Raw genomic sequence first — 24,437 nt, 5'->3', positions numbered from 1 at the left:
TAAATAATCATATATGGCCACAAATACTTTAATAGTATCGTTTTTACACTTTTTCACAACGCACGACGACATTTTTTAATGTTTTATTGCGACGCATACTGATCTGTCACAGACGATGGCAAATCTCATAATGGCGGCCCATCAGCTTGTATTAGTGTAAGTGTGTGCGTCGGGCTATGTATTTAATCAATTGTTTTGGTGTGGCTTGTTTTGGTGCTTCACTGTTATGTCAGGTGACACGGAGTCCTTCTTTTTTTACTCGTCCGTGGATGATGACATGACACATCAGAAATATGTACACATATAAACACATATGTGTACATATTTGACAATGCATGTTGAAGGCATCAAACACACCATATGTATATGCTTGGAGATAGCACACAGACTTGGGGAACACCAACGATCACTAAAATAAACATCACCACCAACAGCTGGCAGAAGTCATTACTGCTCGAGACGAAGACTGTTATGTATTTAAGTCTTGTATTAAATCTACATCCAATGTATTACAGACAAGTATGCCAGGAATCAAGTTAAATAGCCCTACTATACAATTCCACAGTGAGATCACTAGTCGATATAGAAGATTGTATGCTACAGCTACCAATCTTCTTTTTTTTAATGGCTCGAAAGTAGATATAGGCATTGTTTAGTTATTCCATCATATAAATATTGATTTAAAAGAGTGGCAATGAGGTTTTTGCCACTTTTTCTGATTAGCTCAACCCTTTACTAAGTGGCGGTAAATTAACAAGAAATGTAATTTTTTTGACATTCATAAGTGTAATTTCCGTGACCTACCTTAATAAAGTGATTTTGATTTGATTTGATTTGACAATTTCCGAGACAGTGGCTGAAAAATTAATTTTTCAAAGCGAATCAACAGCGAAGCCTCCATTCATTTTTAAAAAGCAGGAACTGAATAACAACTTCACTGTCGGCCTATACGGACAAAGTTTCAAGTGCCTCTCAGAACTTTATATAATGCTAATAAAAGCTAGACAGTGAGCCTTCATTCAAACTCTATGCCTTAACCATCTTGTGCTTCGCTTTATAAGCCAAAAAATTAATAATGCTCCACTAATTGAAAGATCAGCGAAACGTACTGATAAATAATTAAGGTTTATCTTACGGAATAATTAATGGTGAAAGTTATTTACTATTACACCCATTTAACCACTTTAAACTTATTTCACTTAGATAATTTATAGGTCTAGATAGAGTTTCTTGTTGTTAGATAAATCTCTAGTTGTTAGATAAAAACAGGCCCGGTTAAATAATTTGGTGTGCGTGACAAACTACGTCTTAGACTCGAGAGGTTCATTCTTAACTCAACTTTTTTCGAAGTTTTCACAGTTCTCATAATCTATGTAGAAGTATAACTGAAACCTTTATATATATATGTGTGGATTGATGCATCCACTATTGCATCCCTTTACATATTACCAGTGGGAGGCTTTTGTACAGGATGCTGGCTAGATTATGGGTACCACAACAGTGCCTGTTTCTGCCGTGAAGCAGAAAGAAATGAGACTTAACATCTTATTATGTCTAAAGGTGACGAGCGCAATTGCAGTGCTGCTCAGAAGTTTTAAGGTTTTTCAAGAATCCTGAGCTGCATTGCATTGTAATGGGCAGAGCGTATCAAATACCATCAGCTGAACGTCCTGCTCATCTTATCCCTTATTTTCATAAGAAAAAAAAATATTTTAATTGATAATGGTTGATTTAGAAGACTACATGAATAAAGTGATTTTGATTTGATTTGACATAAAAAAATAACATAGTATATAAGTATATTAAAGTCATCGATACAATATTATAGAAAAATAAATTGTGGAGACAATCCGTACAATAGTGAGAGCTAGTATATAGCTTAAACAATTTTGTTGTCACTATTATTGTAGGCGCTGAAAGAGCATGGGTCACACTTCAACAAAATTGTAAAAAAATATAGCTATCGGATTTTTATTCTATCAGGTATATCTGCTTGAGTGCTTAATTTTATTATTGTACAATATACGTTTTGTTTTAAATGTGAAATGTGAAAAAAGCGTAGATTAAGGATTGATATCCGCTGCGCTCCAACTAGATATTCTACGATACGTCTATTCGTCATTAAAAACATATTAATGCAAAAATATAATTCAAAATACAAGTTAATTTGACCGTACTACTCGTTTGTTTATTTAGAAACGTGATTTTTGAGCGTAGGTATGTAGGTCCTCGCGCGTGTAAATCAAGGAAAGTTTTGGAATTATAATAATATAAATTTTCGAAGTATTTATGTTGTATTTATTGCGATATTTTTATACTAAAATGAGATTGAATACGCCGTGAATTTTAAATACCTTAAGTAAAATTAATGCTCTATATAGAAGCTGATGACAAATATAATAATGCTGGATGTAAAATGCTTCTTTTTCCGAACCATTGTAATTTTACTTTTAAACTAATTTTTAATTTTCCTTTAAAACTAGAATAAATCAAATTAAAACAAAATCACTTTACTCATGTAGGTCAAGGAAATGACAACAGTTTTCATGTCTTTATACATTAACCACCACTTTGGAAAAGATTGAGTTTTAATGAGAAGAAGTGGCAAGAATCTCATTGCCACTCTTTAAATCATCATTTACAGCTTCATCGTTTTACAAATCATTTCCATGACAATATCTTAGATAATGTATACGTCAGGATAGTCTCTTGCTGATAGACAACCGATAAAAACAGGCCAGTATTAATGATTCAGTGTGCGTGACAAGCTACGTCTTACACTCGCTATTTGTATGACACTTTGTGTTAGTGTGCGGGAATTGATCAAAATAGAGGATAGTTCTAAAATATAGTTATCTAGCTCTAAATCTAATCAAGCTTTCATAATCTATCTAGATGTATTAATGATGTAAGGACAATATATTATGTAACGTGATGCAACAAAAATACACAAACGTAAAGTTCTCAATGCATTAAACAAGTTAGTAAAAAAATAGAATCTATCTCGATCTTTTGAATATGGCAAACTAGAGATTGACGTATTGAAAGCTATTTGCCAATCGTATTACCCGATAGCGTTCCAGTCCGAACATCGATATCGATAAACTCAATTGCTTTGTTAAATCTCTATCGATATTGGTCAGTGAGCAAACTACACAGAACATCCTCACTAAAATTATAAATCCTGAGTTTGTTTAGTCAATCTGCATGAAATGTTGCACGGGCTTTATCACGGGTACGAAAAGGATATTGTACAATTATCCCTAAATTCAGAGTTCCGTATTACGAGTTTTAGCTCGGGTACACATATTATAATGAATTGCGGTCACAAAAATCTTCACCTTTTTGCTCTTAGTAGTGATTTTCATAATTATAACACTAGAAATAAGGGATTTCTTGTAACTAATTCTAGTAGGCTTCATAAGATACTAGCTTTAAGGGTAAACGTATACATACACTTTTATAATAAAGTCCCACTGTTCAGGCATTATCTATAAATATATTTAAATGTTTTATTAAAAATGGCTCTGTCGTAAAACCTACTACTCCACAGCTGATAGCTAAGTGATGCGACAGCCTGGGACTAGATTATGATTATTTTATAGCAATAGCAATGATAGTACAATATTATATATTTTATTAAAAAGAGCGCAAAAAAATATTGGGAGAGCTTCTTGCGCCGCTCTCTCAGAGTGCCATTTATTTCCGACGCGGTATTATATTAGAAAAAGCATCAAAAAGAATTCTGAAGGAATCAATTTTGAGAAAATGAATGCCTTTTATGAAGGAAAACAATTTGTCTAGTGTCTATTAAATTTGAGGCCAATCATACGAGTGAGGTATTTATATTTTTTACTCGTAGTTTTTGGTTAATATTAATCATAAGTTTGAATTTTAACGCGGTATGCGATACGTTCTCAAGTCGGATGAAGTCGCGAGCGTTTACACATAAAGATTTGAACGATGACATTTAGTAATTAAAATATAATATAAAACTTTTTAAAATATATGATACTCTCAGCTTTTATTATCCACACTGCTGGAAATTAAGCAAAAAATCCGACGTTTCAAGACCTTTCCAGATCTCGTTTTCAGCGGGATTGTCCCCCTGAAACGTCGGGTTGACTAAAATAATAATAGAAATGTAACTTTTACGCAAAAATCTAATGTAATAAAACACAGTTACAATTATACGCCTTTCAATCTTTATTTAAATATGTAACACTCGCGTTAATTATAGAAAAATTATTTATTAGAAAAAAATTACATTTTGTAGAGAGTGTGTTTGTGGCGCGGGCGGGGAGTCATTTTGGAAACAATGCTTTGCTTAGAAATGCGATTGAACACTCCTACTGGATTCTCTTTATTCTGAGATCGAAAGAATATACACAAATTAAATTTGAAATCAAAATTTATGAACGTTATGAACGGAACTCGAACCCACGACCTCTCGCGTTTCGTGCGAGCGCTCTTACCACTGAGCCAACCGTTCGAGTGGCGTATCGTTGATAAATCTTGTATGTCTTGTTCAACTCTCAGGTTGTAGCTTCATCTACAGGATCTACTCTACAGTTGATAGCCTGCTCAATCCCAATATTTGCATATTACCCAAATTACATTAAGATGTCGCTCTTTCAAAATTATTACATATTTTCAAATTTAATTTGTGTAATTAATCCCAAAAGTGAAGGTATCACTTTAAAAAATAACAAATTGTTTCGAAAGACTATACATGGGTCTCCTAACTTAAGTCTGGTTCATTCTTTGCCAAGGTTCAAATTCCTGAAGGCGTTTGAACACGTAATCCGTGATTGAGTGTGTTTTTTCATTGTTTGACCTTGGAAGTCATCAAGTAGAAATGTCCTTAACCTCAAATATCTTGAACACTCAGTTATTTCCAATTCACTGCTATGATAATTGTAATACGGTCACTACAAATGCGCCTACGAGATGGAAAATTCACTCATTGACGCCCACGTTTCCAAACGTTTCATTCATAACAGGATGAGTCAGTACATTGCTCTGCCAAAACTTTCCATTTCGACAGTAAGTATTTATCAGTAATATTATTCCATTATTCATTAAGTACAGATCGTTTCTTGATAAATATATTATTTTGGATAGTATTTTAATTGGACGAGAAGATGTAAAATGGCAACATCTGTCCTTATTACTGATCTGAGTGACGTTATTAATATATTTTAAGACTTAGAGTAATAAAAGCCCCTGAGCATTAGACCCCATTAAAATAACAACATTTATTGCTGTTATCGGGATTTGAAAATCGAGACAAATATTTTAATTTGAATTTGAATTTTAACTCATTTGAGGTTATCGTAGTGTGTCGTAGCTGCAATAAGATTCAAAAGATAATTTCTAACAAGCAACTATACTTCTCTCTTATAAATAGTAAAGGTATATAAAATAAATATTACAATGTAGGTGTATGAATATAAATGTATATTCCCAGATAAAAATCTTTAGTTTAAAAGAATTCTTTAGCTAAAAATTAGATTAGACAGATTAAAAATTAGTATTTAAGAGTTATTATTTGAGAGTGGTACCAACAAATGTTTATTTAATATTATATTATTGAATTAAAAATGACGAATACATATTATAACTGTAATATTGACAATCAAATATTGTTATGCCAATTTATTTGTTAATTGTGCTGTGAATCTACCAATTTGTTAAGAACTATGTTACCACGACTCATACAAATATTTATTTGTATGAGTCGGAGTGTTGTCGATACTTATATAATGTATTTACATTAAAAAATTATATGATTTGTTTCTAAGGCTATTGTTACGATCCTGACGTTACTAGATTATAGTAATGCCTTCAGTTCTTTCGACTTTGACGTTCTGTTGGGAGTAATGAGTTCTTTGAACATTTCTGTACCAGTAAATGTAGTTAGTAGTAATTAGTTACTTGGCTGCTCGTCGACAGTTAAAGGATCTATAAATAATCTACTTGCTGCAACATCACAGTCGGTGTGCCTCAAGGTGGCGTATTGTCTCATCTGCTTTATACTATTTTCATTAATTCAATATTTTCAAGACTTCGTTCTATGTATTGTATGTGTGCTGATGATCTCCAGATTTTCGCCCACTCATCTCACGAGAATCTCACATCAATCGAGTTCGGTGTCCTTAAGGTTGATACCATCAACCGAATTCCACTACCAAACATAAAGTCAAAATGCAAAATTCCACCCGCTTCTTGTTGACGTCTGGAATTTGACAACCAGACGTTTGTGGAAGATTTCCCGAACCAATACGTTTTAGGAATCTTCAAGGAAAGAGCAAACTCTCATCTTAAAGGACGAAAGATCGCTTGGTCTAGAGGATGTCAATGGGTGACTAACTGGTTTCCGAGTTTTTGATCAAGTAAGCCACATGCTCAAATGGCCGTCACTTATATAAAAATATACACAAACATAAATGAAATTCAATAAACATAATTAGTAGAAATAGGGCACTAAGTGAAATAATATTATGTATACATTACGAAAATAATAGGTGACTGATAAACTACTCTATATACATAAAATTTTCTGAATGAGGTCAGTTATTCGATAATTAATTCGATTTAATGAAAATCCCCGTGAAGCACAAACATAAGTACACAGATAAAATTGGCCAAATGGAACATGAAAAATTTTATGATATTTTGCTTTCAAAAACCTAGATATTAGAAAAAATACAGAAAAGTTAAAACGTTTCATAACGCACCGCAAAATTCCAGTATGTCCTCATTTATTTGCATGCAATACGAAACGACTAATGTCATTTCTTCTCGGAAATTTCGTGTTTCCCAATTATTGAGCGTGTTCAACCAATCAGTGTCAGGTATTAGGAATTATATAGAGATGATAATGGCAAAAATTAGTTGTCATTTTCGTTATGTAAACTAAACAATTAGCTATATACCTTGAAATACAGACTTATGTACGATTACTTACTCGTCCGAACTTATTATAAGTGAAATAACTTCATTTCATTTTATTGATAATGAAACGTGCATCCCAGCCACACAATATTCATATATTAAATAGATAATCAGAAACATGACGTATATACTTATATAAATTACCTATTGCCTAGCGGGGATAGAGACCTCAAGCTGTTGCTTATAGGTATATTGCTTCATAGGTGGATGTAATAATATTTACATTGAGTTAATAGGCTTCCTCTGCGTGTGTGTATAAGTGTATGCACTTGTACACACACGCACAATGTGCATGTCCGTTCACATATTACGTGTCGCTATCTGATGTTATATTATATAACATAAAGCTGGGATTAATTAACACACAACTCTTCGAGAGACAGACTCTTAGAAGACACGCAATGAAGCAACGCAGCGCCAGGTGATCGAATGATCAATTTTTTGGATATAACAAAGAATTTTTAGCGATTTTTTCATCAAAAAACAATATTCTGAATTGGCAAACGAAGCGACGATTCAAAAGGGACGTTTTTGTCAACAAGATTCAATATTGTTTGATGTAAATAAACTTGTGTGTTATTATGTTTATATGGCTGCTATAAAAATATAGATCGCTCCAGAATACCATAAAATGTTTACGCACGCTATTGAAAGGTTGTTGAAGTGGAAAATTCACTCTATATATAAGCTGGAGTTCGCAACATTCCTTGCTATTTATAAAACTAATGTATCGACGTCAGTAAACTCGAATGTACTCGACTCGTATCCGAATAGTGAATTTGTCTTACACTTGAAAATTTTCTGCAGCTTATAGATGTTTGTGTTCAATTTGCGTGATTGGAAAGGTAGAAATCTAAATATGGAAGCAATAGAAATGTTATATGCTTATTTCAGTAAAGAGTATGCTTTTTTTTCCAAAATCTTCTGAGATAACGTAGACGCAAACCGGAACAAACTTGTATCTGATATCGAGACTATAATTGGCAATGGGGCTCACAAATTTTAGTCCAATTAAACCCTTAGCTGACACAAGTTTGTGCTTCCACTGCTAAAAAGTGTCACATTGGCAGATCCCCTTGATTCTTGATATATATAATCGAAATATTATAAAAGCCGTAACACGATTAAAGTAATTATTCTTCAAGGAAAGAAAAACCACCAAAGTTGACCTTAGTTAGTAATTGTATTGTGTAAATTGTAAAATTTACAAGAAAAGATTTTCCCTTCATTTTAATTATGAAAAAAATTTATGCGCCTTAGATTCGATTACGTACACTTTCTGCTAGACTTGAAGTCTCTTCATTAGGATTGCGGTTAAAAGGATTACCACCATACAGTGTCTCTATCTATTTTGAATACTTGATGTATGATAAAATTAAACAATGTGCTACACAGTAAAATGAGTGCATTATAATTGGGCAATTGAATAATAGGTTTTACTAATTCTCAATGTTATCATTTTATAATAGTAAACTTACTACCTAACGAGCTTAGATTAAGTATTGGTCTTCACTGCGTTCCAACTAGATACCGCACTACCTAAGAACAATAGCTTTTTTATTACGGCAACTATTAGATGCTTGTGTGCGTGGCATCTTGACACTCAATAGCATACAATTTTGTGACATATGCTTCGTGTTATTTTACATTGAAATTAATAAAATACAAAATACTTACTGATGATATGTGATCACAGTGTCTTTCTTATATCTTGTAGCATTATTTTATAAAAAGTTTTACTACGCAACCCAAAATTCTAGTTTGAATTATTAGCAAAGTTTAACAGAACATCAACGTCACAAATTATTCGAGACTGGCACGATTACACCCATTTGAGCGTAGTATTAGTTGCCGCACTTTGCGACTACGCCTGCGGTATCTAGTTGGACAGCAGCGGAGACCAATCCTTAATCTAAGCTAACGAGGTAACGCATAACTATATATTTTGACGGAATCATATGAATATTCCGTGCGAATACGTAATTTAAGCTGAACTGTTGATTGCGTAACATTAAGCCGTACTTCAGTTTACTTATGATAATGATATTTCAGAGCTACATGTCATTAGTATGACTAGTTTAATTTTTATTGCACAAGGGAAGGAATGAAAATGATATAAATTTTTGCCATTTATTAATTTGTTTTTTGACAGCTCGACGCCTGGCAAGTTATCTATATATATACAATATATATATAAGACATTTCCACGTATAAATTGACTCATCACGATATCTCTGGAACCATAAGCCGACGCATAAACTTGAAATTTGTTAGGAATATTCCTATCGCCGAGTAGAGGTCAGCTAAGAACGGATTTTACGAAATTCCACTCGTAGGAGTTTTATTTATTATTAACAGAACAACGTCTGTCGGGTCAGCTAATCTTAATATGTATAAATTACGTGTCACGTTGTTTGTAAGCGATGGACTTATAACTAATGAATGGGTTTTAATGGGGATTACTTCATGGTGTGCAGTTTAGTCCAACTTGAGAGATAAGATAGTTTTTATTTCGATTTGGGACCCATATTTTATTTTTATTTTCAATATTTGTTTTATAAGGACATATTTTCTATGAGAGAATTTTATGACTCACGGTTTGACAGTTCTGCCGTGAAACAATTTCGTTTCAACAACAGCGAGCATATTTTGCGAAATAAAGATGTTACGAAAAATTATTGACGAATTCATAAAAAATAGTTTATTATTTAATATGTACAGAACAACGTCTGTCGGGTCAGCTAGTAGTATATATTATATTTGGATGCGATTTTGTGTGGTTTGATATTAAATGCGGTATACTGGTATTGGTATTTAATTGTTAATGTCCCTAATCCCTCAGATAAAGCTGGGGTAGTCCATAGCGATCCGCAGGTCTTTCCAGCCTTTCGCTTAACCTTCTCAATGGAGTAATTTCTAAGCCCGAAAATGCTTTAGTTTCTAAAATAATATTACAAGATTAGTACCAGTAAAGCTTATAATAGTAATATTGCGATAAATTTATTTCAATTATTTAATGACAATTGACTGATTACAGTTTTAACCTAAATACCCGCTATGCAAATTAAGAAATTTATATAATAAAAAGGATTTATTTTTTATGAAAATAAGAGACGAGACGAGCACTACATTATGGTTATTGATATGCCCTATCCATGACAATGCAGTGCCACTCAGGATTCTTGAACAACCCAAAAATTCTGAGCGGCTCTATGACTGCGCTCGTCACCTTGAGATATAGGATGTTATGTCTCATTTTCCCATTAATTTCACTAGCTACGGCGCCCTTCAGACCGAAACGCAGTAATACTGACACATTACTGCTTCACGGCAGAAATAGGCGCCGATGTGCTACCTACCTACCATAATCTAGTCGGGATTCTTTTTATTATCATAACGTTAAGCTCAACCAATCAAGGATAACTATCTAAGTTATCAATTTTATGTGTTAAGGTGATTTCTCTCTCTTCTACGAAAGAATTAACTAGTGAATACCAAGATTTATCGATAAACGTCATTGGGACAGTTGGTTATGTGGTTAAAACGCTGCGGCATATTCCGATAGACACGAGATCGAATCCCGCATCGTTCATAACTTTTAGTTTTGTAATTTGTATATTTAAAAATCATTAAGAGCTAATCGATTTGTTTTTTAATCGACGGGTTTCTTTTGAAGCTTAAGTAAAACAAGTATCTAAGCTATATATAAGGAGAAACAGTAACACTTACCAAAAGAAATAAGTCCACTGTTAAGCATTGTGAGCTTTATGCTATTAGGAATAGAGACTAAACTACTAGTGCCCGCGGCTTTAGCGTCTTTCTTCTTCGGTTTCTTCTCCAGGTCATATCTGGGAGCTGATCTGGACCTGTGCTTTCGCTGGCTAGTGGCAAGGGACGGACCTCGTTGACCTCGTGACGACATTGTTGTTTTAAAAAAAAAAATTAACACATCACACACTATCGCACATAAAACGACACTGATTCACAGTTGTTTGTATCTGAAACAAGAAAAAGATATATTACTTTAATGAACAAATATATGTAACAATTTTTTTTATGGAATAGGAGGACAAACGAGCGTACGGGTCACCTGTTGTTAAGTGATCACCGCCGCCCACAATCTCTTGCAACACCAGAGGAGCGTTGCCGGCCTTTAAGGAAAGTGTACGCGCTTTTTTTGAAGGTACCCATGTCGTATCGTCCCGGAAACACTGCATAAGGAAGTTCATTCCACAGCTTTGTGGTACGTGTAAGAAAGCTCCTTGAAAACCGCACTGTGGAGGACCGACACACATTCAGATGGTGGGGATGATATTCTAACTTGTGGCGTGTCGTTCGAAGGTGGAATTCGGCGGCAGGAATCAGGTTAAACAGCTCTTCGGAACACTCCCCCGTGATATATGCGGTAGAAGACACACAATGAAGCGACATCTCTACGCAACGCCAAGTATTTTTTTTAAAGTGATAACTCTCACTTATGGGATTTATTACAAAAATTAAATTTGAAAACATAATTAATGAACTCGCGACTTCTCGCTTTCCGTCGATCGCTTCCGCAACAAATTGTTTAGATTTGAATGAGCGACATATCAAGTCAATTTCCTAATATGCAAATATTGGGGTTGAGCAGGTTATCAACTGTAATGAAGATTCTGTAGATGAGCCCACAATCTGAGAGTAGAACAAGACATAGAAGATTTATCAGCGATACGTCACTCGAAAGGCTCAGTGGAAGAGCGCCACTATTTTATGTATCATTTCATTCATCACGGGGAGTTTATGAAGAGTATTCATTTATGATGAGCTGATGGACCTAATCCCTGCCACCCAATTGTAGTTATTGAATCCGATAACTAAATAGGACAGTAATCACGACCATCATGTTCACGAAGCTTCCTTACAAAAAATTGAAAAATATTTATTTCAGTAACAAAAATGGCACAAACATAATAAGTGGATGTGACTTTCTATTGAGTGAGGAACACTTGTGCCAGAAGGCCACGCTCTTCCATATCAATTAAAATTAACAGTACCAAAAACTAGGGATCACAAATTAAGTCTAAAAATATAATGTAACAAAAGAAAAATATTATACAAACATGTCTGTGTGTGTGTGTGTGTGTGTGTGTGTGTGGTTGTGTGTGAGTATATGTGTGTGTGATCAAGTGTGCGTATGTGGGGTGTGTGTCATTGTTACTTTTAACACTAAAAACTTGTAAAACACTACTTATTGTACTATCAAGAAGGTAAACCTAAAATTTACTCTTACATTTCCACATAATTCAAGGATTTCAACCAAGTGGTTAAAAGAACAAAAGCAATGAATTGTACCTCTTAAGGTTGATGCATCCAATATATAATAATTTATATGGTTTCAGTTTATTCGTTATTTATTTTTATTAATTATTTGATATTATTTAAGCACGATTCATATAATGGATGCAGCAGCTTAAAAACTAATTTGTTTCGTATATTACAGCCATTGTAACATACTCTATTGATTGAAAAGAGCGGCCGTTGAGTTTCTTGTATGTTCTTCTCACGAGCTCAACTTTTTCCGAACATAATATTTAGTAATATAAAAGAAATATTTATAGTGACGATCAAATCGCTTAGTTTAAGCCTAATTGAATTAAGTTTATTTCAATTTTACTTTGATTTGACAATTCCCAAAATAATGCCCCGAAACCTAAACATATCTAATAAGTTCTTCCAGTTTCAATAATAGTTTAAAAGCGGAAAATGAAATCATATCAATAGTTCTACATAAATGAAACTTATAAGTAGCCTTCTTTACAATATGTTATGTTTATAAAGTGATAACCCTCACTTCTAGGATTAATACACAAATGAAATTTGAAAAACAACAAAATTTTGCGGGACTCGAACCCACGACGCGTTCCGTGCCAGTGCTCTGCCAACGGGGCTAACCGTTCGAGTGACGCATCGTAATAAAATCTACTTACTTACGGTTGTGGCTTCATCAACAGGATCAACTTTACAGTTGATAGCCTGCTCAACCCCAATACAACTCCAAACTAAACAATTTGTTATGTACGGAACGCAAGAGGTCGTGGGTTAGAGTCCCGCGTTGTTCATAAAATGTTGTTTTCAAATTTTATTTGTGTAGCCTTCATTAATTTTAATTATTTCATAAGTTATAATTATTTTAAGCTAGCTGTAAGTCTCCCAAATATTTCTTTTCACATACAACTAAACTATGGAATTATTATCCAGTCGCGGAGTTTTGCGGCCGATACTGTATCAATTATTTGATTCGTGAGGTGTTGCAGGTGAGTTTGAGGGGTGGTGATCACTTATCAAGGTGTGACTTGTAAGCATATTATTTTAAATTCCATTAAAAAAAATTCTGAAGAACAGAAATGAATGGCTGTTATGCATAAAATAAGCAAATAAACAACGTTAATATCAAGAAAATAATGAGCCAACAATTCTTGAAGAAAAAGCGAAAGACGAATTGAACTAAAATATAATTCTTCGTAATGTTAATTCAAAATCACGTAACTAATATTTTTTTACGAAAAAGCACAACGAACTTGTGAATTAGCTATTCTTAAATGATCAACACATAGATAATTTATGCGTCTATATAGAGCCTCTAGCTGTTAGGCAACGCATAACTACAGGCCAGCATTAGCGTGCATGAAAGCTACGTCTGACACTTGCGACACGTCACTTTGTTTTAGTGTGCGCGCGTTGCTGAAAATAGAGGTTTAGATTAGCTTTTGGGTTTATCTCCACTAAAAATTAACAAGTTACATAGTATTGATTTACTAGAATTTATGTAAATTAAAATATTTGATGTTAAGTTCATTAGACCACCATAAAGGTAGACATTTATTTTCTATTTTTATTCTAGTCTTACGGCCGTTTTCAATAACCTATCTCTAGTTATGGATATATTGCTATCACCGTTTAATAACAAGATCTTATCTATCCATAGTTATGTCCATTATAGTTTTAATACTAGTTACAGTCCAATGTTATCTGTCAATAGATAATTGAAATGTAAGTAAGCGTTAAAGGATAGATTTGTGTACCTCTAGTAAGTTAAACTAAAGATAGATAGGTTATGGAAAACCGCCGTTAGTCAAGTCGTATCCGGTTCCGGATACTTTTAATCAATCCATAAAAACTACATAGATAAGCCTTATAAAGTATTTGTCAAATGATAAGTTCGATAAATGTAAACTCAGTTAGTGACATTTAATATAAAACACCCCGGATCTATTGGCAGTGTTATGACAATTGTAAACCACAAACTCGACGCCTATATACAATGTAACCGCAAAGTCATCGATAACATTGTGAAAACGAACGTTGAAACAGTTGACAGGGAGAAACAGTAACTAATCCATTCATCATTTGCGTTCAGTTAGGGGTGCTCACAGACAGAAAGTTAGTTAAACAAAGTCAAATATATCTTAACGATAGAAACCGTGTTTATTCGCATATGTCACAAATTACGATATTTTAATTTTTATGGAATAGGAGGACACACGAGCGTACGGGTCACCTGGTGTTAAGTGATCACCGCCGCCCACATTCTCTTGCGGAATCACAGGAGCGTTGCCGGCCTTTAAGGAAGGTGTACGCGCGTTTTTTTGGAGGTACCTATGTCCTAACACCGCACAAGAAAGCTCATTCCACAGCTTTGTAGTACGTGGAAGAAAGCTCCTCGAAAACCGCACTGTGGAGGACCGCCATACATCCAGATGGTGGGGATGATATAAATATATCTCGGAGATTTATTTGGATTTAAAATCGGGCGTCACGGTGTTTGTATCCTCCGTGTAGTTTAAAGTCGATCAGTGCGCACAACCGGCGCGGGCGCTAGCTTGAAGACGAATGCGACTTCTCAATTAGCGCTCTACTGATGGACAATAATAACTAACTTCAATCACGTCACCGACAGTGACGTACACAGTGACAACTTCAAACACACTTTGAAAGATGACGTTCGCCATCAGTTCAGCCCAATACACAGAGTAGAATATAATCATACAGGCCATATTATTTTTATATTCTAATTCTCCGAGATATATATTTATAAAAAGCATAAGCTTAATTACCTATATTATTGAATAGTTCTAGAAAATAACATATTATACGCATCTCGGAAGCGGCTCTTAAGTATTGGATAAAATTTCTAGATTCACGTCGGTTTTTAGGGCGAAAAACCGAGCAAACAACTGTGCTTGTTGTCCTGAGAATACTAGAATGTGATACATAAAATGGCGATTATTAGATTTATATTAGATTTTTCTACTTAGGCAGCGCATATAAAATTTAATTTCGTGCTTTCTTACTATTTTTCTATTGATAAAGTTGAAGGATGTGTTTATAATGTAAAAATTCTTTTTACTCACGGACGTTCCCAATATTTAGTCTATCTCTTACTTGAGATAAAAGTCGTAACTATCGCTGACTTTTCTGTCCCAATAAACTTATCGACGGTAACTCACCTTATCCGTACACGCTGTCTGTCAATGGGACGACGTATAGCTTACCAGCGATACAAGTTTGTATGAAAATTGCATTTCACTCGTCCCAATAAAAGGCGATAAGAATGACTTATCGGGTATATTGGGACAGCTACAGATTATTCACAGCTTATTACTGACAGTAGAAGGTAGTAATTTATCTATATCTGTAGATAGTGTATTGGGAACGTCCGTAAATGCATCATAAAATGCATTATATAATTGAGGATACGGGGGAAAATGAGGATTGTCAATGTCAAACATATGCATAAGTCAAAGTTTAAATTAGAAATATGTGAATATTCATATACTTATTACTGGGTTTTTATTTATTCTATGTAAGTACGCCTATTTACTAATATATTAATAATATAATCGACGATTCATGTAGCCCAGTGGTTAGTGACCCTGCGTACTGAGCTAAGTCCCGGGTTCGAATCCCGGTAGGTGCAAATATTTATATTATGATTATGGATTTTTGTTTCCGAGTCATGGATGTTAATATGTATTCATGTATGTTAAAGTAAATATATTGTATTAAATATATTGTGTCCACAAATTATCTTGCCCCAAACTAGGCTATGCCTTGTGTAATAGTGTGTCAATATTATTACATTACATGTTAACTCTGTATTTCTTATTTATATTACTAACTCTTTTCTATACTTTCAGTGCGCATCTATTGCGCAAAAGAACTTCAAAACTGTAGGTCTTGGTGTTTTTATGTTGTTAAGTTTAGAGACGTTTGCTTTAAATTGTTTTTTTGCATCGGCCTTCATTTTCGTTGCCAACCGCAATAAACTATACCCTTAAATATATTATGCTATTAATATGCCAGTACATGGCACATTTACTTTAAAAATCGAAAATTACTGTCAATCCTTGTTTTATCAAAAGTGTGTCTTAAATTTTTTGCACAGTGTTTATGGATGAGTAAATTTTATAGGAATTTAATGACATTGACATTTTTTGTTTAAGAACTTTCTTAAACATCAGTATTCTGCACAAAACTGAAATCAGAAAACAAAGTAAAGAATAGGCAGAATGGAATTGAGACATGAATGCTGAAATGGTTTGGACACGTAGCGAATTTATGAAGAAATAATGACGTATCAAATATATAAGGCAAGGGTCTGTAGGCAAGTCGGTTGCGGAAGATCTCGTAGAATATTCGTTACCAAATTGGGGACGTTTTGAAAAAGGAAAAAGTCCGAAGTATCCGCAACTGGCGAGCATGTATTTTTAGGAGTAATGTGAGCAAGCGCATGAGGTTTGTAAGGATAGAAGCAAGAGGCGTTCTATTGTCTCTGCCTAGCCCGACGGGAACAAGGCGTGAGTGATGTATGTTATTTTATAACAGTAAGAAACGAGATGAGCGGCATGTTCAGCTGCTGGGAATTCGTACGTCCTGCCCATCACAATGCAGTGCCACACACGATTCTTGATAAATCCAAAAATTCTGAGTGGCACTACATAAGATGTTAAGTCTCATTTGCCCAGTAATATCACTAGCTTGGCGCCCTTCAGACCGAAACACAGTAATGCCTACACTTTACTGCTTTACGGCAGAAATAGGCGCCGTTGTGGTACCCATAATTCAAATTCAAATTCAAATATTTTTATTCAAAATAGGATGTGAAATCACTTATTGAAAGTCAATAAACTGCCATCCATTCCAAAACGAATGCCTCAGGCCTGAGAAGAATGGGCGCAACAAACTCCGCGGGCTTTTTTTTCATCAAAAATATCTCTTACAATTAAAGTAACATTTACAAAGTCACAAAGTAACATTGTACAATTAAACTTATTATTTAATAGCCTGAGGGCGGTTGCTCCATTCCCAATCTGTGGTATCATTAAGAAAGTCATTTATGTTATAGTAACCTTTACCACACAAACGTTTTTTAACAATTAAACAAAAAACAAATACAAAAGACTTGTCAACTCGACTTAGTCGAGTAGTAGGCATTATAAGCTTATGTCAGTTCCTGGTGTTAACATTATGGTTATGACAGTTTCTGGCAAATTCACTTATGTGCCTATGAACATACATTACATTATCAAGAATATATTGAGAAGCAACAGTCAAGATGTTAATTTCTTTGAATTTTGCTCTCAATGATTCCTTAGGTCTAAAATACCTCTGGTCTTAAATCTAGCTGGCATCCTGTGCGAACTACAAAGAAAAGAAGTTAACAACTAGTCAATACAATAGTGAGTACTAGATTCCTATAGTAGCAGGATTGGAAAGTTGTAAAACACACAAACTCTAGATCCAATCCAAAATGCAAACCAAGCAAGCGATAATATTATGGGGCCGAACGTGACCGTTGGCACGGACAGCTGAAGTAGAACTAATCTCTTCATCATTTTGCTTTTAGTTAAGCTCGTTTGCACACGGAAAGTTTGATCTAACTATATAGATATAATATATGAATATGAGCTGGAATAAATTCTGGAGCTTAAAAGAAATTTTAAAAGAGTCGTTCCCTCTGCACCTCAAAAAGATTCTTATGGACACCTGCATTTTACCGAGTCTTTACTGCTACGTTTATGTCAAACTAGCAATCTAACAGAAAGCGAAGGAAAAGAGTATGTTGAAAATCAGAAAAATTCAAAAGAGTAGAAGTGACAGCATTAGGAAAAGGACAAAACTGATGCTCTTGAGTATGTTGTAACACTTAATTGTGACTGGGCAGGTGGTGAGATTCATAGACAAAAGATGGATAGAAGAAACGACAATTTGGGAAGGACCATTTGGCAAAAGAAAAAGAGGCCGCCCAAGAAACAAATGGGTAGATGAAATAATAACAATGACAGGAAAAGAATGAAGAGGAAAAACGGGATACAAGGAGTAGGCTGGAGGAGGCCTATACCCAGAGTGGGGTTCCAATAACATAACTTTTATAGTATACGCGTAGTCTTTAGATAATAATAAAAAACTCTTGCAGATAGAATTTCGTAAAATCCGCTCAAAGGTGACCTCTACTCGGCGAAAGGAATGGCGAAGTTTCATACTGCAAAATATTTGAAATGGAATGGCAGCGTCTCAAGAACTGATCTGTAATTCTCTATAATTTTCTGAATCTACTCCACTGGCCTCTACTATATACTACTGGACTAGCGGTTGTCAAAGTTCTTTTGTGCCTGTTTGATATTCGCCATTTTGGCGCTGTAGGCCATGTAGCCAGAGTCTGCGGTACTAAAACTAGTGATGACAACCTCAGTAAACATCGATAAATGGTGGGAAACTACAAAAAAATTGTGTAATTTATTACGTTGATTCTTGAAGTAAAAATAACACTGAAAACGAACGAAATTAATTCAAATTGCAAAAATACTTCAGAGTATTGTTCGTTCCTTCGCAGCTATTTGTATTATATGTCAAAATTAGTTCTCTGGACGCTCGCGAATGGCGTTTCAAATAGGCACAATAAAATTCTGTCAAACGTATGAAATAGCTTGTCCAGTGGTATTTATACAGGTCAGTGATCTACTCATCTGTACATCTTCTATACATATAAATAAAATTGGAGTGTCTGTTTGTAATATTGAAAAAACCGTTTTTTACTACATGTATATGAATATATATACGGTACATATACCAAGATAACATTTTTTACAATTTTTGTCTACCTGTTTGTTTGTTTGTTCCGGCTAATTTTTGAAATGGCTGGACCTTTTTTGACGGGACTTTTATTGGCGTATGTAATAAAGAGTAACTTGGCTACGTAAAAATTCTTTTATTTTAGATAAATAAAGTAATGTTGCAATGTCCAAGAAACGGTCTAACTCTAAAAATAATTTATTTGGCAAAACAACGTTTGCCGGGTCAGCTAGTATAATATATTTTTAATTTGAACCAGGATAGTGGAGAAATAAATGATTATTTAGTTTTAGCCTTATGGTTCCAGAGATATCGTGATGGGACTTGTCAATACATAGGTGGAAATCTATATCTGACGCTTATCTTAGGTGAGCTTTGATATCATCTATATCTATTTGTTAAGTTAGATATTGTCAGTGAGACCGTGTGCTTAAACAAACAACTTAGGCTCATTTCAACTTTAAAAATCTGTCTTCGCTTACTTCATTAACAGTTTCTTTATTGAGTTAATATTAAAATAATAAAAATTCTTTATTGGTTTTAACAAATTCTCCTTAACAATTTTTTTTTATAAAAAATCAGGGACGAGACGAGCAGCACGTTCAGCTGATGATTATTGATACGCCCTGCCCATTACAATGCAGTGCGGCTCAGGATTCTTGAAAAACCCAAAAATTCGTCACTTGGCCAGTAATTTCATTAGCTACGGTGCCCTTCAGACCGAAACACAGTAATGTTTACACATCACTACTTACAAACCTCCTTTTAAGCATATAAATAATACTAGTGGCAGGAGGCTCCGCTCTTTAAATAGCCTTAAAATAACATGCTTAGAGAACTATGAAACATGATAATACGTGTGTGTGTGTGTGTTTTAGCGCATGTGTAACTCAGTATAATCATATTTTAGTGGTAGTATCCAGGCGAAAATTATTTGACAATACTAATTTATTTATCGTAAATTCGTTTTGTAGGAATAAAAACGAATGTAGTTGAACAAGACGAGTTTCACTATACATATTTTGAATATTATGTATTTTGCAAGCATTCTCCTCGCACATAAATTCCTTTACTGCGTCCTCATGAGAGCCAGATTTGATCGCAGCAGGTTTATGACTCAGGTTATGAACATCATGAGCATCTGGTGTCTTTGCTCGGGCGATTACCACATTACTTTAATTATGTGCTATTAAAAGCGTTTATTGAAAATAATATAGTTCCTTACGATTGCTATTCAAAAAATTCAAAATTTATTTATTTTCTCTCACAATAAAATCTTAGTATACATAGTTTATTAAAATCTATATTTAAACATTGTTTTAATTGTGAAAGACCGGTGCTTGAAATAGGTAACGAATACCTGTGCTACAAGTCACCGAGCACCTAAAACACATGGTAATGATGTATATTATAATAAAACTTAATTAAATAAAGAAAACTTATTCAGATAAACAAAGTTACTGAGAGAAAACATTTTCCGTGTTGGAAAATACAAGCCAGACAAAATACGCCCTATCAAAGTGTGTTTTAAAACAGAGAATTGGTGTTAGTGTGGGTGATGCTTATGTGTAGGTGTGTGTGTTTGTGTGTGTGTGTTGTGACTTGGTGTATGTGTTTTAGGAAATTTTTGCCTTATAATAAGCCTTATAGTAAGTTTTCAGTTTCAGTGTAGTCCAAGTGCTTCAGCCATTCAAATGGAACTTTTTTGATAGTGAACTGTATCTTATTTTAGCAGTTTATTTATCTTAGCTTATTTAGCTATATAAGGGTTTAAGAAAATATGTACTAATCAAGATAAAACGTACGAACCTATTGCAAGCAATTGTCTGTTCGTAAGTGCGTCCGTCCTCTTGTCTGTCAACGGACTGTATCTCATAAATCTATGAACTATACATCACTACACTATACATCGCCAAATTATTTCTAGACTGGTTAGAACGTGAAGCCCCTCTCGTTACTCTTTCACACTTTTCACCCCCTCGGCGCTTCTGTTATGTCAGTACGGTTTGCAGTTTTATTACCGTTACGTCATGTCACGATATTTTTGTGCTTGGTTTGTTGGTTTGTTTTTGAAGTTTTTGTTTATTAGAAGTATTGTTACGTTTTTACTTTTGTTTTTAATAGTTCTGTACTTTCTGGCAGAATAATAAATACTTTTGTACCTAATTTGCTATAGATTGATGTAAAGGGTTATGATACTGATTATTATTATTATAATGATGAAAAATCAATAAAAGGCGCCTTTAATTTATCAATCTATAATACTGAAAAAGAATCGTTGTTTATTTATTAATAATAAAATCCTAGTCATGCTTATTTTGCACACCGTAACAACTCGACGATATGACGTCATCGACGTCAGGTCTAGAGATTATATAACCGGGTAGTACAACTATTGTCGTTATACTATATAATCAGAACTGCGGGCCTACCATCAATTCTTATTGCAATTCAATTGACAACCTAAAATGAACTGCGTTGCTATTTCGTACCACGCCATCATTAGAGCTATCCATTTTAGGTAGACGTCAAATCAAGAAATTGAATCGCAAACTGATTTAGTTCATTCATTCATAATATAATATTTCATAAGTTAATATTTCAACCTAAACTGGATAGCTTATATGTCAAAGTGAGCGATTCATAAAAAGTTACTTACTACTTCCTTAGAGGAAAGTGGATCGTGTTGTTAATAAAATATACAGAATAGGAAAATATCATTGATGAAAGATGAGATTTTACGAAAACACCTAAGCAAACATTTAATTTGTAATTCAAAGAACTCTATATATTTATATTACTATTATTTAATAAGTACAAACTTTTAAATGTATTTTTAGTATTTTCTACGCAAAAAATCGTTAAAGTCATATCATTTTAGGTTTCGAAACGCAACGCATATGTTTCGAGTAAGAGAGACAAACTTGTGAAATGACTGTAGAGCGTCATCTCTTTCTCACACCGCGGACCACAGACAAATTTATTTCGTTCATTCTTCATAAGTGATCCAAACGCCATTCAGTAAAAGGCACTTCATGGTACGAATTTTAGCGATTCAGTTTAGGTACCTAAACTGAACTGCATCGGAATCGCATCGCTAATTAAAAGGTGATGGTAGGCCTTCTGATTCCAAAAATTTAAAATTAAAAAAAAATGTTGTTCTAAAAAGTATTATGTTAAATATGAAAGATGTTACGGAACACTTAAAATATAGAAAAGGCGAAACAACAATACTAAAGATTAGAAAAAGGCTTCAAAACTTAAAAGATTTCATTAAGTAAATGTCTAATACGAAATGTAAGCAAATTCAGTTTGAATCTTAATATTTATCATAATGTCACAACCTACGCCTGAATCGGTTAACCACTGACTCATTTGTGTTACTGTCTGAAAGATGCCTTGAACTTCGCTCGTAAATATACAAGTCAAACGTTAATATATCTGGTAAACACGGAACTTGCCAGAAATAAAACAAACAGTAATCTTGTGGAAATTGTAAGAATTTTGTTTATGTAGAGGTCGGAGTATCGATATTCGACATTCTATACTTTTGTAGTGAATGAAAGTGGCGATAAATGTGCGAAAATAATTGATGTTTAGTTGCTAAGAATACAAATCGTAAGGTACAGTATTCTGCTTAACAAAATTTAACTTAAATCAAATTTGTAACCAAAATCTTGGTAACATATTTAATTTGTATATTTGATAACAAAAGTGAGAAATATCACTTTAAAAATAACAGATTGTTTAAATTTAATAAAGCAACTCATAACCAACCACTCATAAATCAATATATTTAGTTACTAACAAACCCTACCAAGACTGCAGTTACTAATGTCAAGTATTCTAGTATATAAGTTGTACATGTATAATGTGTTTATGGTCACCCTCGCTATGTTCAAGTCCATTGATACAAATGACAATGTTGTCTGTACTTACTCATTAATTTGCAATTATTTTTGTTTCTTTACAATTATTCTTTTTTGTTGCAGGTTCATAGTTTATAGTTATGCTGACGTCTTGAGTATGTTTTGTTTGAATCTCCGAGACCAACAGACATAGCCACTTCCTCGTTTGAGCACTTGTTAACAATAAAATTATATGTACAAATTTTGTATTAAACTCATTTGTCTGTGATGATTACTATAAGAAGATTATCACCTAAGGTGTGGTTATTGACACATAGTTTGGCCGATGGTTGATTGTCTGCCAATTGAAAGCAGGGTATGATTCTGTTGCAAAGCCGGTTCATAGGCAGATAAAAATTCAGTGATTAGATTTATATAGAACTGTAAGGTACAAATAAAAAAATAAATTTTTTTTAGATTTAAGACTTTGTAAGAGAATGTGAATGATGAATGAACATCTTAAGTCAACTTCCTAATATGCAATTATTGAGTTTGAGCAGGTTATTAACTATATCTAGAAGATCTACTATTTAATAGAAAAAACATATTTACAAAACAAATTACAAATTGGAGTGTTTGTCACAAATTGGTCACACTTCAGCATAATGCTGATTACCGTTGCAACCAGCGCTGATCTTCCAGTGGGACCACTAAGTGACGCCACACACGAATGCCATAAGCGCACGCCTTTCTAATTTCACATCTTATACGTTATATCTTAGGAAGCAGGTAAGTACTTCCTTCGTTAACCTTACCTCATATAACTATAGTTCAAGATTTTATACATACAAAATTTGAACAAGCAAACTAGATTGCACTGGTTTACAGTTATAGTTAACAGTTCCTCTATTTTTTTGGTGCTCAAAAATAAATTTCTCTAATTTAGCTTTATAACTAGGTAACCTGATTGTTGATCAAGACAGACCGAGATTTAAGATCAATGCGGAGAAGTATAGAGATAAATTACTACCTTCTACTGTCAGTAATTAGCAGTCAATAATTTGAATCTGTCCCCATATACCAGATAAGTCATTGTTATCGCCTTATATTGGGACGCGTGAATTGCAATTTCCATACAAACTTCTATCGCTGGTAAGCTATACGTCGTCCCATTGACAGACAGCGTGTACGGATAAGGTGAGTTACCGTCGATAAGTTTATTGGGACAGGAAAGTCAACGATAGTTGCGATTTTTATCTTAAGTAAGAGACAGACTGAATATTGGGAACGGCCGTAAATCGGATTTGATATTGATATTGCGTATGTGTGAAGACCTACGTGTATTTGTAAGAACCATAGACTAACCCCCTTATTCATAATAGTCTGATAACTTAAAGCATTGCTAATTCGCACTCTGTCTTCTTCTATTGACCTAAGTCAGAATGAGAAAAAACACTCCTTAGCGGCTGTTTAAAGTTAGCGGACCATTATGAATAAGGGGGTAATAATATACAGTAATCC

At 33.9% G+C, this 24,437-nt stretch overlaps 2 protein-coding genes across 3 annotated transcripts in view; both read right to left on the bottom strand.

Annotated features, from left to right (window-relative positions):
• Positions 1-24,437, bottom strand: part of LOC126972005 (receptor-type tyrosine-protein phosphatase kappa) — a 231,125-nt gene that overhangs the window by 102,104 nt on the left and 104,584 nt on the right. For both annotated transcript variants that reach the window (XM_050818531.1, XM_050818532.1), the window contains exon 2: positions 10,687-10,955. In XM_050818531.1, the coding sequence (XP_050674488.1) occupies positions 10,687-10,879 (193 nt within the window). In that variant the 5' untranslated portion in view covers positions 10,880-10,955. The remainder of the gene's footprint in view (positions 1-10,686; positions 10,956-24,437) is intronic.
• Positions 22,007-24,437, bottom strand: part of LOC126972003 (uncharacterized) — a 577,468-nt gene continuing 575,037 nt past the window's right edge. The window contains exon 8 of the transcript XR_007731020.1: positions 22,007-22,136. The gene's annotated coding sequence lies outside the window, so the exon portion shown is untranslated. The remainder of the gene's footprint in view (positions 22,137-24,437) is intronic.

This window comes from Leptidea sinapis, chromosome 25 (genome assembly GCF_905404315.1).
Source record: "Leptidea sinapis chromosome 25, ilLepSina1.1, whole genome shotgun sequence".
NCBI lineage: Eukaryota > Metazoa > Arthropoda > Insecta > Lepidoptera > Pieridae > Leptidea > Leptidea sinapis.
This window is presented reverse-complemented; position numbering and strand designations above follow the sequence as displayed.